Genomic DNA, 16610 nt, shown 5'->3' with positions numbered 1-16610 from the left:
TGGGGCCGCCTCTTGGTTCTATTCCTAACAACGTACAGCTCACCCATTCTCTCACACAGGTCACCCCAACATGGGAGGATCAATGCAGAGAATGAACCCTCCCAGAGGCATGGGGCCCATGGGGCCTGGCCCACAGGTAAGCAGCTACCTATCTGTCCATCTGTCTCCCCGCCATCTGTGTGCACCCGCCTTCTCTCCTTTTTCCATAGTCTTGTCAGTCTCCACATTTCTGGCTCTCAGTTGAAAGGAAGGGCTCATTCAGGTCCCTGGCTCCCCTTCCTGTCTGTGGGATGCTGAGTAGGAATCAAACCCCAGGGAGCCGTCTGGGTAGCAGATCCTTCCAGGGTGAGTGATATGGGATCTTCAGGAATCCAAAGCCACCTCCCTCCCAGAATGGAACAACCTTCAGAGGGATCCAGGACCACCTCGTGACTCGGGTGGTTGAGCCAAGTGGAAGGTGATGATGAGTCATTGTGACTTCTGGGGATGCCAGGCACTTTTACCACTGACCAAGTGAGAGTTTCTCTCCATGTTCCCAGGAAATGTGGCCAGCCTCTCCTCAGCTTCAACTTTAACCCACAGCTAGCTTCTCTGCTCCCTGGCTCTGCTCCTTGGAGGCTGTACGTTGTCCCTCCCTCTCTTTGCTGTAGGTGATTGGGGTTCTTTGGGTCCCCTCTTTGGTTCTAGTTCCCCTGGGGCTGAAATTGTGCCCTCCTACCCCATGTGCTCACTTGTAGGGAAACCTACAGACCTGGAAACCATCCAGTTAGTCCCAGAATCTCACAGCCAACCAGCCTGATGCCTTTTCTGTGGTGTTGAAAGATCTTAGGGCAGCCCTGTCCTAAATCCTAAAGGGAAGGAAGACTATGGCAGTCATAACTTGAGAGGTCTTGTTTTAGTTTGCCATGAGTTTCCCATAGTTCATGGTTTTCCCTTTCCTGTCATCTTGAGCTGACCATAGGACTGTCCTTGGACAGGCCAGAAGGCAGTATTTCAGAGCACAGAATCCTCTCTTGAGAGTCAGAAATGGGTCTCGGTCTCCTTGGCCTGAGCCACGTGGGATTCACTGTTGGTGAGGAATTGACAAGAGGTTTTGTCTTTTCAGGGATCTGGGTGAGATCTTGCTCTCCCCTTCCCCATAGGGACTCTGAGAGGCTCAGCAGTCACATCTTTAAGATGAGTAAACACAGTGTCCACTGTGGGTGCTGAAAGTACTCAGAGCTCGGGATGATCCCTGGGCTTTGGGAGCCCCATGAAGAACTTAAAACTGTTGGGTGTGGTGGCACACATCTTTAATCCCAGCACTCAGAGGGGAGGTGGAGGCAGCTGGAGCTTTTGTGAGGTCCTGGCCAGCCAGTACTACATAGTAAGACTCTGTCTGACTACATAGCAAGTTCCAGGTTGACTGGGGAAACAAAACCCAACAGAACTTCAGACCTGTATTCAGAACTTGAGCTGTTGAGGTTTGATTAAGCTTTCTTGGCAAAGTTATTAGCACTCTATTAGGCCTCATAGTGAGGGCCGCGGCAGGCAGGGCTGCTGCCAGCATGCACATCCCTTGGTTCCATGCCCAGCATCACAAACAATAAAATCGGGGGGGGGGGGGGCGGGGAGGGGAGACTAACGGGGCTGGAAATGTAAGCTCAGTAGGTAACGTACTCGGCATGTGAGGGACCTGGCTGTAACCCCAGCACTTGGGGAGAATCAGAGGTCAAGGTCATTCTCAACTCCACAGTGAGTTTTGAGGCCATCCTGGGCTACATGAAAACCTATCTTAAAACAACAAAAAACCTCGCAGAACTAGAGTGAGATGCCAGCAGTTAGAAGTGACGTTATCGGCACAAGCACAGAATGCTCCAGAAGTTTAAGCCTTTCTCCTAGCTCCAGGGTGTCTCCCCATATCAGTTCAGCTCTTATGAAGAGGCAGGGTCCCAAAGCCTGAGATCTTCTGGCCTCTTTCCTTGCCACATCATTGAGGCGGGTTTAAGGTACTGTAACCATATTTTCTGGAACATGTTGGGTAAGGTGCATTATTAAACCCCAAAACTAAACCTTTCTTGAGCAGCAAGAAGACCTGGGGCTGATTTAGTATTGGTCCAGGCACAGTCAGCGAGTGGGCTTCAGATATCACAGAGAAGTTTTGGACCCTGTCTTAGTTACTGTTCTATTACCATGAAGAAACATCATGGTCAAGGCAACAACTTACAGAGAAAGGTATTTAGTTGGGAGCTTGCTTACACTTTCAGAGGGTTAGTTCATGATTATCATGGTCGTGAGTTTGGTGGCAGGCAGTCACACCTGGCACTGGAGCAGTAATTGAGAACTCATATCTCATCTGCAGGTGGCAGACAGAGACTGGGCCTGGTGTGACACAATCCTCAACAAGGTGTGCCTGCTCCAACAAGGCCACACATCATAATCTTTCCAAACAGTTCTACTAACTAGGAACCAAACATTCACACATGAGCCTATGGTGACCTTTCTCTTTCAAAGCACCACAAGATCCCAAAGCTTTGCATAGGAGAGGGCAGACGCTCTGTGTTTTCCATGTGCTTTTCTTATTATTTGACTGCAAAGGCTACTGCCCAGGCACAATAACAGACAAGGGGGAGTGACCTTGAACTTGGTACTGGAAGATACTGGTCTCTTCCAACTCGACTCTTATTCCTGATTGCAAAATGGGTCGCCAAGAGGTAACACATTTGTGAGGCAGGGCACAAAAGTGGCTGTGGACATAAATTTTCTTTCTGCGTGATGAACACTCTGGTATCTGAGGCTGTTATTAGGGGAGCCAGCCTCTCAGGAAGCGTAACTGAACACCGCTGTACGAGTCGTTAGACTGTGAGATCAGACGTAGAGCTAGGATGTCATTTGTATAATTTCTTGGTGAGGTATCGGAGTGTATTTGACCACTGATCCCTCTAGAACTTTCTGGAAAGGGTTAGTAAACAGCTACAGTGTGGTCTGAGGGCTGTTTTATAGACAGACTGGCACTCTTATTTTTTTGGTCCTGTATCCGGTTTCAGTCCAAAGGCATGAGCAGTCAGTTATCTCCTGTCCTTTTCCTCTAGTGCCTGTGATGGTTTTAGTGTGTGGTGGAAAAGAGCCAGTACTTCATGGAGGTCTGCATAAGACCCTGAGGCCCTGTTGTCCACATTCTGCAGAGGGAATTCAGACAAAACTAAATCTTGGTAACATTAAGTAAAGCAGGTTGGAGACCCCTGGAGACCAGTGGGTACCAACCAACCCAGGGCTCCAGCCTTAGCAGTTCTGGTTGGGCTAGAATCACTACCATCTTGCTTGGTCTGTATTTTCACAAGTTCAGGTAGAGGATATTCTTGATTCTCCAGAGATAGTCCTGTGCCATCTGGAGCAACTGAATCCCCTGGGGCCCCAAAGACCCAAGGCTGGTACAAGCTCAGAGCTTTGAAAGGACCACTTATCCTGTGCAGAGCACCTTGGGCTAAGTGAGGGAGTGAGGCAGGCACTGGGGAACCTTCTTTCAACATGCACCTTGGTTTGAAGCAAGATGTAGGGGTCAGGCCTCCTACTGCCCAGGAGACTGAATTATAGCTTCAGGTTCCTCTACAGGTGAGTCTAGTGACAGATGGCTCTGCTTGAATATAAAGCTAGAACAGGGCAGGTGACAGGAAGCGTGAGGAAGAGTCCACTTCCCTGTAGACACCAGTCATGTCCTCCTGGTCCAGCACAGCTGTGGAACAGGCACCTCTGTTCTCCAGCTAAAGAGGAGAAAGGAGCTGTGTTCATGTCTTAGTGTCTCCACAGAACAGTGCTGATGACAGGGAGGGACAGCTCCTGTTCAGTACCCAGTCACCTTCAGCAGATCCAGAACGTGGATACTGATCTTCCAGCCCCAGATGGAAAGCTAGTGCTTCTTATTGGTAAACTTGGTCCCAAAACCTGGTTTGAGCTCAGCTTCCATTCCTGTCTCATTTCCTAAGTGGCTGTGGGCATATGTCTGGCCTTTGTGGGCCTTCAGGTTGACATCTGTGAAGTGAGAGGTATGTGGAGTGGCCCTTCCGGCTTTGCATCTTTAGGAGGGAGACTTGCTATGGCTCTGTGCAGGATGCCACCTTGTCAGCAAGTTGAAATCCTCTCTGTCTCTCCTCAGGCAGCATGCTACAAGTCTAGGTAGCCGGCCTCTTTTGACCCACACTTTGTTCTGTAGCAGCATCCTGACCTCCTTTAGCCCTGGAGTGTGATGCTTGCTTCCTCCAGGAAGAAGGACATCTAGAAGATCTTTCTCATGAACCACTTCTCACGGACTATAATGAACTGGCTTGCTGTGAGGGTAGAAGCATTTTGAGTCTGCTGCTGTCATCAAGTAACTGTGCACTCCTTATGAAGGGGACCTCAGAACCAACACTTTATAGTTAGCATGAGTCCCTGTAAGGCTGAAGGCAAATAGGCTTTGTCCCTGTTTTATAGACCAAACAGGGTTGTGACCCAGCAGGCAGAACCTGGTAACGGGTTCTTGTCCCAGCTTAGCACCTAGCTATTCTGTTCCTTCTGTGCCTCATTTTGTAATTTCTCAGGAAGTTGCTGTGACTATTAAACATCCACGTACACATACAACATGAGACTGCATCCTGCTTTACTTACCTAAACTCCAACTCGAGCAGTGGGGAGGAACGGCCATCTGACTGTAGGGAAGGCAGCTCTATCCTCCATAGTGAGAAGTGTTGTCTGTGTCGGTGCCAGAGTCCATAGCAAGTGGCCAAGCTGAGGTCAGCTGTCTTGTGGCCCCTGCTTACCATCCAGGTTGTCTAATCAGAGCAGGCCCAGGGAGTGAGCCACTGTGTGAGCTGCAGCCTGTCGTCCCTGTAGACCTCACTCCTTGCCAGCCAGCTGGGTATTGCTGCCTGTATTATGTCTAGGCGGCCTTGTAGACGCCAGGCTTCCATGGTGACCTAGCAGAATGGGGGTTCCTCGGCAGTTAGGTTTCAGAACAGAGGCCTCCTCAATACTGAGGTTTGGGAGACAATTCTTTGTGATCTCACCTGTTTTCAGCCCAGTGTTACCTTTGTGCTTGCTGACCCAACACTGTGCCTGGCTTTCATCTTCCTGCCAGAGGTTTTAGGAAAGATGAAGAATGTGTGAGTGAGACTCTGGTCGGCCATTTGCTAGCTGATTTTGGCCAGCTGCTCCCTCTTAGACCTCCAGTCTCTCCTTTGGTAAAGTAGGACCAGTTTTGGAGGATTGTTACAAGGACAGAGCAGACAAAGTAAAGATCACTGTGTGCACAACAAGAGGCAGCTCACACTGGAGGTCTCCTTGCCGTCAGCCTCTCAACAGCCTACTGCTCTCAGGTGCCCACAGGGGCAGTGCCTAAACTTACAGTTGGTGTGCTTTGTTCCACTCCGAGCTTCCCACACCGTTTCTGTCACTGAGCACCCCAGGGTTGTAGAGTTGTAGCCACGGAGACAGTGTCCTGCTATATTTACCTAAACTCAGAGTTCAGCAGTAGGGAGGAATGGCCATGTGACTGAGGGGAGGCCACTGAGCATTCCGAGGTCAGAGGCATGGTGGGCTGGTTCCCTCTGTTGTCTTCTCCCTTTGTCTGATATGACCCCATTCATCAATCAGCATTGGGCCTAGTAGCAGAGTCAGCCTATCTAACTGCCTATGGGAAAGGGCTGACGGCAGCTTGCTGATCAGACATGGTCTAGGGAAAAATCATCATGAAGCCCCTACAAATTCATTGACTGTTGTGACTGTCCCTCTGTGCTAGCTTGTTGTCATTGTGGTCCTGTCCGTTCTGAAAGAATGTGTGATTTTTTTTTTTTTTTTTCTCATCAGGTTGTCGTCACAGACTAACCCTCTCACTTATATTCTGTGTTTGTCTCCCTCCCGGTTCCCTTTCTCCTCCTCATAGACTGACCCTTGGTTATCGTTGCAGAATTACGGCAGCGGCATGAGACCACCACCCAACTCCCTCGGCCCCGCCATGCCTGGGATTAACATGTAAGGCAAATAGGCCCTGTTCAGTGCCTCAGAGCCTGTGGCCTCCCTACCCACCCACAGTTGGAGCCCCAGAAGATTCTTAACACTCACTCGTGCCTCTCTGGACCTCAGTTTCCTCACCCTTAGGGTGAGAGCTCTGCCTTCTACAGTGTTGTGTGCTAGGCACAGTGTTGGCCACACTCAGGATCATCAGGCTGCTCCTACAAGGGGTGGTTCTTCCCTGCCTGGGATGAGGTCACTGAGGCCCAGAGAAGTAGAATGACCTCCTTAGGCTTGCACAGCTTCAGTGGCTGACTCAAGATTTAATCTTTATGCAAATAAGCCCTGATATTTAGTGTTTATAAGAATGGGTGGTCTATCTTCCTAGGGAAAGGGAAATACTTTTTTATATAATTTTGTAAAGACATATTTTACAAATTTTGTCATATAATTTGAAGGAGTGCCTAAGTCTCCTTCCATGGAACTACCCATTGTTACTCTAGAGCCAGATGGCATCTAGGACTTCCTGTACTGATGGCAACCTGCTCCTGCCCCCGCTGGCTCCACTCCATAGAGTTTGTAGCCCCGCTTTCATTGTCTCCATCTCTCCTTCTCGTAGGGGCCCAGGAGCTGGCAGACCCTGGCCCAATCCCAACAGTGCTAACTCAGTGAGTATACAGGTCTGTAGGTGCCGTTTTCCAGGATAGAGGTTCTGGGCATTAGGTAACCCTGTTGCCAGGAAGCGGTGTCAGGAGGGAGAAGTACAGCAGGATTCCACCTGATGCCTCAAGCCACTGGGCAGTGTGCTGGGTCCTCAGAGGTAGTCCTGCCCTGAGCTAACAGAGACCAGCTGAGAGCTCAGGTGCATCATGGTTCTGGCTTCTAGCATTGAGGGAACTGATTGACGGGCTTGGTGCAGACAGAAGAAGGGCTGTGGGTGTTGCTCTCTTCTACTTCTCACTTGGGTCGGGAGGACTCCTGGGACCCTTCTCTCAGACTCCACCAAAGACTGGAAGAAAAACCAGTCCCCAGGACCGTTGTGTGTGGCTTGACTCATGTCTCGAGCCTCTTCTTCTGGAAACTGACCAGGTTACTAATTCACTGGGTCCCCAAGCTTACCATAAATAAGAGTGAGTGTGCCCCAAAGTTGGTTTGGAAGTGACAGGGCATGATGCTTGTCTGTCAGGGAAGGCAGCTCCAATCCATGGCTCCTGAATCTTCTTTCCAGATCCCGTACTCCTCCTCATCACCCGGAACCTACGTGGTAAGTACAGCTATGGATTCTGGCTCTCTAGCGCATATGACCAACTGCCAGGGAGGAGAGCCACTCAGGGTCTAGTATATTCCTCATGAGAATACATCTGAGTTCAGGAGACAAATTGCTATCAGTGTTGACATATTTGTACAAGCCTGGAATAGCCCAGACTTCTCCAGAGTTGACCTAGGAGGGGACTCCTTGTCAGCGACTAGCTACCCAGCAGGCTGCATGTTCCCATACTGCCTCTGTCTTTCACTGGTTGGTATGCGTGTGAGCAGATGTGTGAACATACCCACTGCTGGTGCTTCTTAGCTTGAGAGGAAGAACATAAGTTTAGCTTCCTTCAGGCTTGTATGTTTTAGCTCTGAGTGCAAGAGAGGCAGTACTAGGCACCAGGCTGGTCTGGCCACTGATAGGTAGCATAGCATTCTCCCCAAGCTTCTTAACACCACAGGTTACTGACAGCTTTTATCTCATCTCAGGGACCTCCTGGTGGTGGCGGCCCTCCAGGAACCCCCATCATGCCTAGTCCTGCGGGTAAGAGGGCTTGAGGGGGCAAAGAACTGTCTGGTGGGAGTTGGGTGCTGTGTATCTGAGGGCTCTGTTGCAGATCCTGGCCTTTCAGACACTGCTTCCTGAACCCTGAGTGCATGCGCTGCCAGGCACTGATGCCTGGAGATGTAAGGGCTGTGAGCCCTCACTACCAACAACCCACTGTGTGGCTTCAGCCACGTGACCCTTACATTCCTATACACTGCTTTGAAAAGAACAAAGTTAAGCCGAGGTCTGAAACAAGGTCTCTTTGCCCTAGGTGACTTCACAAGGGTCTTTGGGTCCCTGACAACTGGGGGCAAGGATTCTGGAGCACACACACACACTCCCCCCTGAAGTTCTGGATTCTAGGCTTCTTCTGGTCTTCTGTTTAAGACATCTTGTTTCCCTGTTTCTTTATCTGGAGAAGGCATACATGCACAAGAGGGCAGGTGCACACATGCACACATACATAGTGTCATAATTATCTGTCTACTGGCTAAGAATAGCATTGCAGCCAGCTGGAAGGAGTGCAGCATACACCCCCTACCCAGCCCAAAATAGAGGGAGAGTTTCTGCTCCTGATAGAACATCATTAGCTGCTTTCCTAAGGAGACTTCCTGTCTAGGTGGAGAGTGGCTGGAGCCTCCCCTTCCAACTCCCCATATAGGAAATCTGCTCAGCTGCAGGGGTGGAGCTAGCTCTGGCCACAACTGGCTCCCGCTCCAGCTCCCCCTCTGCAGCATGGATGAGCAGCGTGACCTACATTCAGACTGGGTCACATTAACCCACTCCTTATGTTAATGCGGCCCCAGCCCCTCAGCAGTTCTGGATAACTTGCTGCATTTTCCTTCCCTGGGTAGGGCTGAGAGAAAGCACAGGTTGTGTCCTTGTGTCCTTGCTTAGCTTGTGTCCCTGTGCTATGCCTGCCCAGATACCCTGACATTCTCAGGTTTGTGGTTGAATGGTTTTCTCAGTTGAATTTTTTTGTGATTAAAAAACTTTGTGAATCTTCATTAAATACAAATTAGCCAGAAGATGGTGATACTTAGAAGAAATTTTAGGTGGTAAAATACAAAAGAATGAGTTCAAGTGCCACGAGTTTGTTTTAATTAAGAAATGAATTAATCACCTGAACTATACGGTTTCCACTATTCTACAGATTCAACAAATTCCAGTGACAACATCTACACAATGATTAATCCTGTGCCGCCTGGAGGCAGCCGGTCTAACGTGAGTCTGCTTTCTGCTCATTTACATACCAGATACCATAACAAATCATAATTAACTTCATCAGTTGAGGGGAAAGCAAGCGTAATTGATTTTAGCCATTTGTTACCAAAGATGAATAAAATAAACCATTAGAAAAGTGATTAACTCTTGGGTAAGTCAGTCCCCATCCTATCACTAGTGGGAGGTGGGAGGAGCGGGGATTACTCTCTGGTCAGGTGTGAGAAAGCTGGCAAGGGAAAGTACCAGGCTTTGGGGGGTCTGGCTTACTCCCATTCTTCTGATTGGCTGTGCCACCTTGGGTAGTTCCTCTCACCCATCCTTCCTGTTCCCCAGGCATTAATGCTAAGGGTGAAGCCTGAGGTGGCTTTGGGCACCTGCCTAATCCATGCTGATACCAATATGGCAGCTCCTTTACCTCTGTTCCCAGTTGACTTCTCCTCTCATCTCAAGTGCCCCACCAAACTTCCCTGTATAGTGTCTGCCTCATTTTGTAGTTGAGGAGAGGAGATAGCCTCTAGTTTTGTGGACCCAGTTCCTTGGGTAAGAGAAAAATCACACCAGGTATTAGATCCACACATGTGGGCTGCCCAGTGTTGATGACAGCAAGCACGGCTGCTGATGAGGAACGAGGCGGGCCCTTGTGCACATACGGACATGCCTCCTCCTGGGCTGCACCTCTAGCAGTATCTACCACATACAGTTCATCTCCCAGCAGCCTGCCTCCTTTGCCAGGGCCATGTGTTGAGTGAATATGGGGAGCTCTCTATGATACAGCCTTCCCACCCACCCACTAGCCATGTTCCCCCTCATTAGGGGTGTCTTTCATCCAGATGTTACCACTAACATATACCTTAGGGCATAAGTCCTGTTTTGTAGCAGTAGGTATAGAAGATTGAGAATACCAAACTCATATAGAGGCCCACTGGACTGAATTTATTCAGGTGGACATGGTTTAGTGGTTCAGGTCATTTGCCACTTACAATAACTGTTGTATTTTCACAGCTGTGGATGCTGTTAGGTATCACTCAGGCTGTGTCACCCTAAGGGCTGTGGCCTCAGGACCTCTGCCTGCTGCCAAAGATTACTCTCAAGTTTGCATCAAGATGCTACTGAGTTTACATTTAACTTTATGAATACTGTGACTGTGTGCTTAAGAGTTGAGGTCATGAAACTACGAACCATGACAATGCCAGCTGTACTGTGACCCAGACAGCACCAGAGTAAGCTAAATGATACACAGCTGGAGGATAGTCAAGAACATTACACTACATCTAGACAGGTACTCCGGTGGGTAGAAAGGTAGTGGGGAAGCTCACACACACTCTTCTCCCAATTGTGTGGGGACTGGCACATCCTTTTAACCAAAAGCTCTATTTGTTCTTCAAAGTGACAGTGGTGTCCATTCAAAAATAGTGACCCCACAGGCTAGTGTGAGCACAAGCTAGAGTGAGCATTGCCGTCACCCCATTCCCTGATTGCTCTGGAACTAAGTTCCAGAAGCAGTGGAAACAAAACAACAAACAAACAACACAAACATAGTTCCTGATGGTGTTTTGGTTTAAGAACTGGAATTCTATGTTATCCTAATTTCCTAAAGGCTTTTAATGAAATTGCAGAAAGCAAAACTGTTCTCTTATCAAAGCCAAGTTCCAGTTTGCTCATTGATCTGCATGTTCGACAGTTTTAATATCACGCTTGGCAACTTGATCTGAAAGCTTGCACCAGTGGAAGGAAAGCCTCTCACCTGTGCCAGGACTTCCACAAAGGGTGTCTGTGACAACAGCTATCACAGTGAAAGCATAGGTAACTTGTCAGTTTGCAGAAGAACTTTATGCAAATTTTACTTCATAGAAACAGGGTACCTTAGATATATACCTGTAAGATGGTAGTCATTTGGGGGGTTGGAGTGATTGACAGCTCAGTTGTTGAGAGCACTGGCTGCTCTTCCAGAGGATACCATTACCCTTGTGGCAGCTCACAACTGTCTGTAACTCCAGTTCCAGAGGATCCGGCACCTCATGCAGATAAAACACCAATGCATGAAATAAAGATGAGAGTCATTGCTGGTAGCCACAGAAAAGGTGGTTAATGGTGTCTCTAAAAACTCCGTAGTTTTGCCTGGAACATGGTAACAAATGCCTTTAGGAGTCTACAAAGTGAGTGCCAGGAAAACCAAACCAAACAAACGAAACCTCGACACCTTACAGCTTTTAAAATGAGTAAAATCATCCTGAGTGTGTCATGAGCAGATGTGTGTGACAGAGCTCTGCCTTGGACTTCATTCATAAGCAGGGACACAAGGCAACCTTTGACATGTGCTAGGAGGTTAACACTAGCCCATGGAGACCATGGGGCACAGTGTCCGGAATAAGCAAATCCATAGACACGAAGCAGACTGCTTACTGCTGGGCTGACAGTTGAGAGTGATACAAGTTGAAGTGGTAGTTGCCATCCATAAATGTAATGGATCGGTTGTATGATATATGAATGTTTTAAGTTACTAAAATGTTATCTGGAAATACTTAATATGTAATTTCAGAATTGCCTAATTTGGAGACAGATATGTTGGTGTGTGTCTTTATCCAGAGCTTGGAAAACAGGCAGATCTCTGAGTATTGGGGTAGCCAGGGTTGCATAGGTCTTGTATCAGAAAAATGTCAAAACCCTGATTTTTATATGTTGGTCGTATGTATGTTAGAATACTGACATGCATTTGTATGCATGTGTGGTATGTGTATTATGTTAGCAGCTTAAGCACTTTTTTGGTCTGGGACTGTTGTATCCTAGGAGCCTAATAAGATGAGCATTGCCCATTTGGGCTAATTAGCGTGAAATCTGTGCCTTGGAAAGGTGACAAAGACGTTAAACCCCACTGTTGAGGAAGGCCCTGCCCTGCCGCTCTTCGGGCCCCCAGTGCCTGTGCACACCAACTCTGCAGTCTGTAGGCTGCCTCCTATCTTGTGCTTGTACCCACACAGCAGCTGTGGAACGGCTTCTGTACTCTGTTCTGCTGCCTGGATTCTGTTCATTCTGCTAAGGCTTTGCAGCCTGATCTGACTTCCCTGTCTGTCTCTGAAGCTGCAGCCATGCCTTGTCTGTGGCTTTGTTTGGAGCTCAATTCCTCTGGCCCCTTCTGTTGGGTGGCTGAGACACAGGTGTTACCCAGTTCTGTCCTCATACCTAGCTCAGGCTGAGTGCCCAGCAGTCCTCCCTGTCACATCATGTCTAGTTCTTCTCCCCCCACCCCCATTCAGACAGCATCACAGGCACTGGCTCCAGCATAGGTTCAGCCTTACCTCAGGACCCTGAGATGTGGCCTTGTGTGCCTTCCTTCCTGAGGTGGGCTTGGTAGTTGCAGACAGGATAGAGTGGAGTATATTCTTCACCCCTGAAACTTACCATGTCTGAGGTATAGCCCCCATAAGAGGCCCCTGTTCCACTCTCTGCTTCACCTGGACCCCAGGAGACTATGCAGAGCACTTCCTGTGCAGATGACAAGTTTGAATCATTTGGTCTGGTCTGTGTAGTCAAGATACTTTTCTTTGCAACAATGGCTGGTGAACCAGGCACCTCAACCAGGAGTGGATCAAGTCTTGTGAGGAGACCCAGGAAATGGAGAGCTGTATGTAGAACCTGGTGGCTTTAGTCTGCTTCCTTAAGTCTGCACAGGGAGACCCATCATTCTGGAGCATCCTGGGTGCTCTGCTAAGCTGCTGGAGCCCAAGGCCTGAGTCTTTGAAGCAGAAGAGGGCTGCAAAGGGCCTGGGTCCACTAACCAAGCCCTGCTTACCCCACAGTTTCCAATGGGTCCTGGTTCAGACGGCCCAATGGGAGGCATGGGCGGCATGGAGCCACACCACATGAATGGATCCTTAGGTAAGCCAGCACCTACATATAGTCCACCTGCTCAGGCACTGGACTCTGCTTTAGCTCCTCGGTCACCTGGGCCTGGGACAGTGTTGGCCTTGACTAGGCATCTAGGAAGGTTCTAAGCAAAAGCCACTGCTTACACAGGATGTGGGGGTGAGGGGTGTCCTCTCTAAATAAGTAATGAGAACTCACATGCACAGACCCAGAGAGGAAAAGGTCCTTCTTAGAGGGTGGAGATCCCCACGGAAGAGTGATCCAGCAATTGGATTGGGTCAGGCATGTTTACACACACATACTATAGTCATTCAGGAGCCTTAAAGCAGGAGGGTCACAAGTTTCAGGCCTGCCTGGATAACATACCGTAACACCCTGTTTCAAAATAAAGAGAAAAGCTGGGCGGGCGGTGGTGGCGCACGCCTTTAATCTCAGCAAGCACTTGGGAGGCAGAGGCAGGCGGATTTCTGAGCTCGAGGACAGCCTGGTCTACAGAGTGAGTTCCAGGACAGCCAGGGCTACAAAAAAAACAAAATCAAAATAAAGAGAAAGTGAACTAAAGGTGTAGTTCAGTATTCAGGCACTCACTAGCATGCATGAGACCTGGTAAGATCTCCAGTTTAGAAAAAAGCAGCAAGCTAGGCACACTTCAACAGGAAGCCTCAGGATACTGATCGGGGAGCATGACTGATTCATGGCATGGCTGGGCTACATAGCAAGGTCCTGGCTTCAGAACAGCAAATGGGGCTGAGAAAGTGGCTTAGACAGTGATGTGTTTATTTGGCACGCATGAGGATCTGGGTTTGATCCCCAGCACCCATGTAAAAGCCAAACACAGTGGCACACACTTAAAATAACAGCACTGTGGAGCCAGAAACAGGAGATCTGTGGTTGAATCCAGGTTCAGTGAAAGAACTTGTCTCGACAGTAGCAAGCCTGACAGTGACCTTTGACCTTCCCCAATGTACACACATACATATATGAAGACATGTAGCTAAATTTCCCCTCCCACCCCCCAAATCCATCACACTGACTCCTTTTCTTCTTCCTTCCTAGGATCAGGTGACATAGATGGACTTCCAAAAGTGAGTGGCACTTGATGTCCCCTTCCTCAGTGTCATCCTGTCTGGTGAGGTTTTGGCAACATGGACTCACCTGCTCCTCTTTTTCCACAGAATTCTCCTAACAACATAAGTGGCATTAGCAATCCTCCAGGTACCCCTCGAGATGACGGCGAGCTGGGTGGGAACTTCCTGCACTCCTTCCAGAACGACAACGTAAGGCCCTGTGGCCCCTGACTCTAGTCCTTGGGTCCTGGTGGTTCCCTTAGGCCTGAGGGCTGCAGAACTGTGTGTCAGCCAGCTCTCTCCCTAGTTACTTTCCAGCTGTATGCAGAGCCCCGGCCATTCAGTGTCTGTTTTCTGCTGCCTGGCCCTTCCAGGGGGACTGTTTGAAGGCTGGAAGCCTCTGGATTGAGCTTGTGGCCTTCTGTGTCCATTCTCATTGATAAAAGCAGCTTTTGAGAGGCCCAGAATGTCCCCAGCCCACAGCACCCTTCAGGAACCGTGACTCACTAAATCCAGTTCCCTACTGTCTTGCTTTCACCCAAAGAGCTGACTCCAAAGGATAAGAACTAGCAGCCATTTGTGCTGCCAGAGTTTCCAGCAAGAACTAGATCTCAGCTGGCCCTAGAGGTATCACCTAGCTCCTGCCTCCTTCACCTGTCCCTACCCAGTGTGCTACCAGATTGGCTTTGGTCAGCACTGTGCAGCAAGCCTTCAGCAGGCTTTGGCACATTGGCAAGTCCATGGCCTCTGCTCCGCTGATCCTCAGCTGTGCTTTTCCCTGCAGTATTCTCCAAGCATGACGATGAGTGTGTGATTCCCTCTCCAAGATGCTGAGAGCCGGCATTGCAGGCAGAAGATGCCAGAAATTATGCAAGAAGAAGTGAGGTGTCACTACCAGGAGCTGGGGGAGGGCGTCTCCCACCCCCTCCATCCCTCCCGTTCACTCCCCCACCTTCCCCAATTTTAGTTTCATGCAATAAAAAGGCCAAACTTCTATTCTGTAAAACATGAAGGAAAACTCAGAAATATATTTCAAGTCAACCACCAGAAAAATCTCACCTTCTCCCCGCCCGAAAGGACCTTTCTGTACATGACACTTTTGTTGGGTTTTTTGTTTGTTTGGGATTTTACCGTTGCTGGGATTTTAAATTTGTTTTTGGGGGATTTCTTTGGGGGGAGGATTTATTTTTTAATGGAAGCTTCTAGCAAGCCCTATGCCCCCACCCCAATCAACCTCTTTGCTTTCTTCTTTAAAAAAAAAAAAAAGGAAAAAAGGAAAAAGAAAAAAAAAAAGGAAAAAGAAAAAAAGGCTAAAAAAAAGGAAGAAAACCCCCAAGCCCTGCTGTCTGTCCCCCAGTCCTCCCAGAAAAGCTAGTCTAGGTGTGCAATATCACACTGACGTCGTAGCCATCTAAAAATAATAATAATAAACTGGACAGTTTACAATTGGTGGTTTCTTTCAAAAGCTGTTTGGGAAAAAGAAACAGAAGTTCACCGTTTCCACATGGGCCTTGGGGTTTGCGCCGAGTGACAAGATGCAGGTGTCTACTTTGTTCTGGCTTGGCTGGCCATCACAACACACTGGGCCAGAGGACCCAGAGCCCCCAACCTGCTGTCACCCAAGAGAGACCATCGCTGTGACCCAGCGCACACACACTGTTCCAGGATGGCTGCCTCTTCTCCAGACCTCTTGTGCCCAGCCACTGGGACCTCCAGTCCCTCGGTCCCCACCGTTTCCTGGCAAGAATCCTGCTGGCTGGGTAGTGGCCCAGGCCAAGTAGGAGAGGCCCCACCAACAGGATGACAACAATCTGGGCCACTGAACTGACTTACATGTTCTGGTCCCGAGCTCCTCACATAGTGTTCACTGGCAGGGCGGGCTGAAGTTGTGGTTTTCTTTTTTTTGCTCCTGTTTGACCTTTTTCAAAGATGGGTGTTGGTTGGAATTGCTCTGTATTTGCTTGGAACAAGATGGACAGACTTTGGCATTGCTGTGGGAGTGGGGGGAGCACCAGCAACCAAACAGACACTGTTTCTGGTCCTGTTTTTATTTTCAAAAACCGATGAACCTGATGGTGGAGCCTGTCCCCTCCAAGGAGGGGTAACTTGGCTGCCCTGGCCTCTCCCCGCAGCAACCTTTGTGTCTTGCCCGGAAGACACTGCGTTCTTTGTACATTTACACCCTCTGCGCCCCGCCCACCCTTGTAGCTGGTCTTTGTTTTCTTACTTCCCCTTTCTGACCCATGTATATCATATTATGTGAGATACCATCTGCCTGAAAAAAGACCTTGTGCGGATTCTTGGGAACATTGTAGCTGTTCTGTGTCTTTTCTTACCTTGTAGTCTGGTTCTGAATTATGAGAGGAAAAAAAAGTAATTATGATACATTGTAGTTTGTGTACGATATATGTTGATAACGTTTTATTAAAGGGACATCTTTTTTCCGCAGCCCTTCCTGACATACTTGGGGGGACCGGGGTAGGAGCTGATAATATTGATCAGGAAGGAGAGGCTGTGCCTGGCACTGGAGTTTGGTGCTGAATATAGTAGTCTTGGGAGGAGTTGGGACAGGTGGGTGCCAGGCTTACCTCAGACCAGTGGAGGCCTCAAGCTGAGGCAGCTTCAGTTTTCTGGCTTGCATTTACATTTTAGCATCCAAGGTTTTGCTTCTACAAGTAGAAAACGGTCCAAGG

The 16610-nt window shown here is 48.9% G+C and overlaps 1 protein-coding gene across 8 annotated transcripts in view; it reads left to right on the top strand.

The window, feature by feature from the left end:
- Positions 1 to 16365, top strand: part of Ssbp3 (single stranded DNA binding protein 3) — a 136908-nt gene extending 120543 nt beyond the window's left edge. For 2 of the 8 annotated variants that reach the window (XM_034502306.2, XM_034502303.2), the window contains 10 exons: positions 60 to 136; positions 5921 to 5985; positions 6584 to 6632; positions 7193 to 7228; positions 7705 to 7759; positions 8916 to 8986; positions 12784 to 12862; positions 13907 to 13935; positions 14026 to 14127; positions 14702 to 16365. In XM_034502306.2, the coding sequence (XP_034358197.1) occupies positions 60 to 136; positions 5921 to 5985; positions 6584 to 6632; positions 7193 to 7228; positions 7705 to 7759; positions 8916 to 8986; positions 12784 to 12862; positions 13907 to 13935; positions 14026 to 14127; positions 14702 to 14731 (593 nt within the window). In that variant the 3' untranslated portion in view covers positions 14732 to 16365. Of the gene's footprint in view, positions 1 to 59; positions 137 to 5896; positions 5986 to 6583; positions 6633 to 7150; positions 7229 to 7704; positions 7760 to 8915; positions 8987 to 12783; positions 12863 to 13906; positions 13936 to 14025; positions 14128 to 14701 lie in introns of all 8 variants that reach the window. The other 6 variants (XM_076934544.1, XM_034502301.2, XM_034502305.2 and 3 more) reach the window with 3 other exon arrangements.
- The last annotated feature ends 245 nt before the right edge of the window (positions 16366 to 16610 follow it).

The sequence above is a fragment of the Arvicanthis niloticus genome, chromosome 5 (genome assembly GCF_011762505.2).
Source record: "Arvicanthis niloticus isolate mArvNil1 chromosome 5, mArvNil1.pat.X, whole genome shotgun sequence".
Taxonomy (NCBI): domain Eukaryota; kingdom Metazoa; phylum Chordata; class Mammalia; order Rodentia; family Muridae; genus Arvicanthis; species Arvicanthis niloticus.
This window is presented reverse-complemented; position numbering and strand designations above follow the sequence as displayed.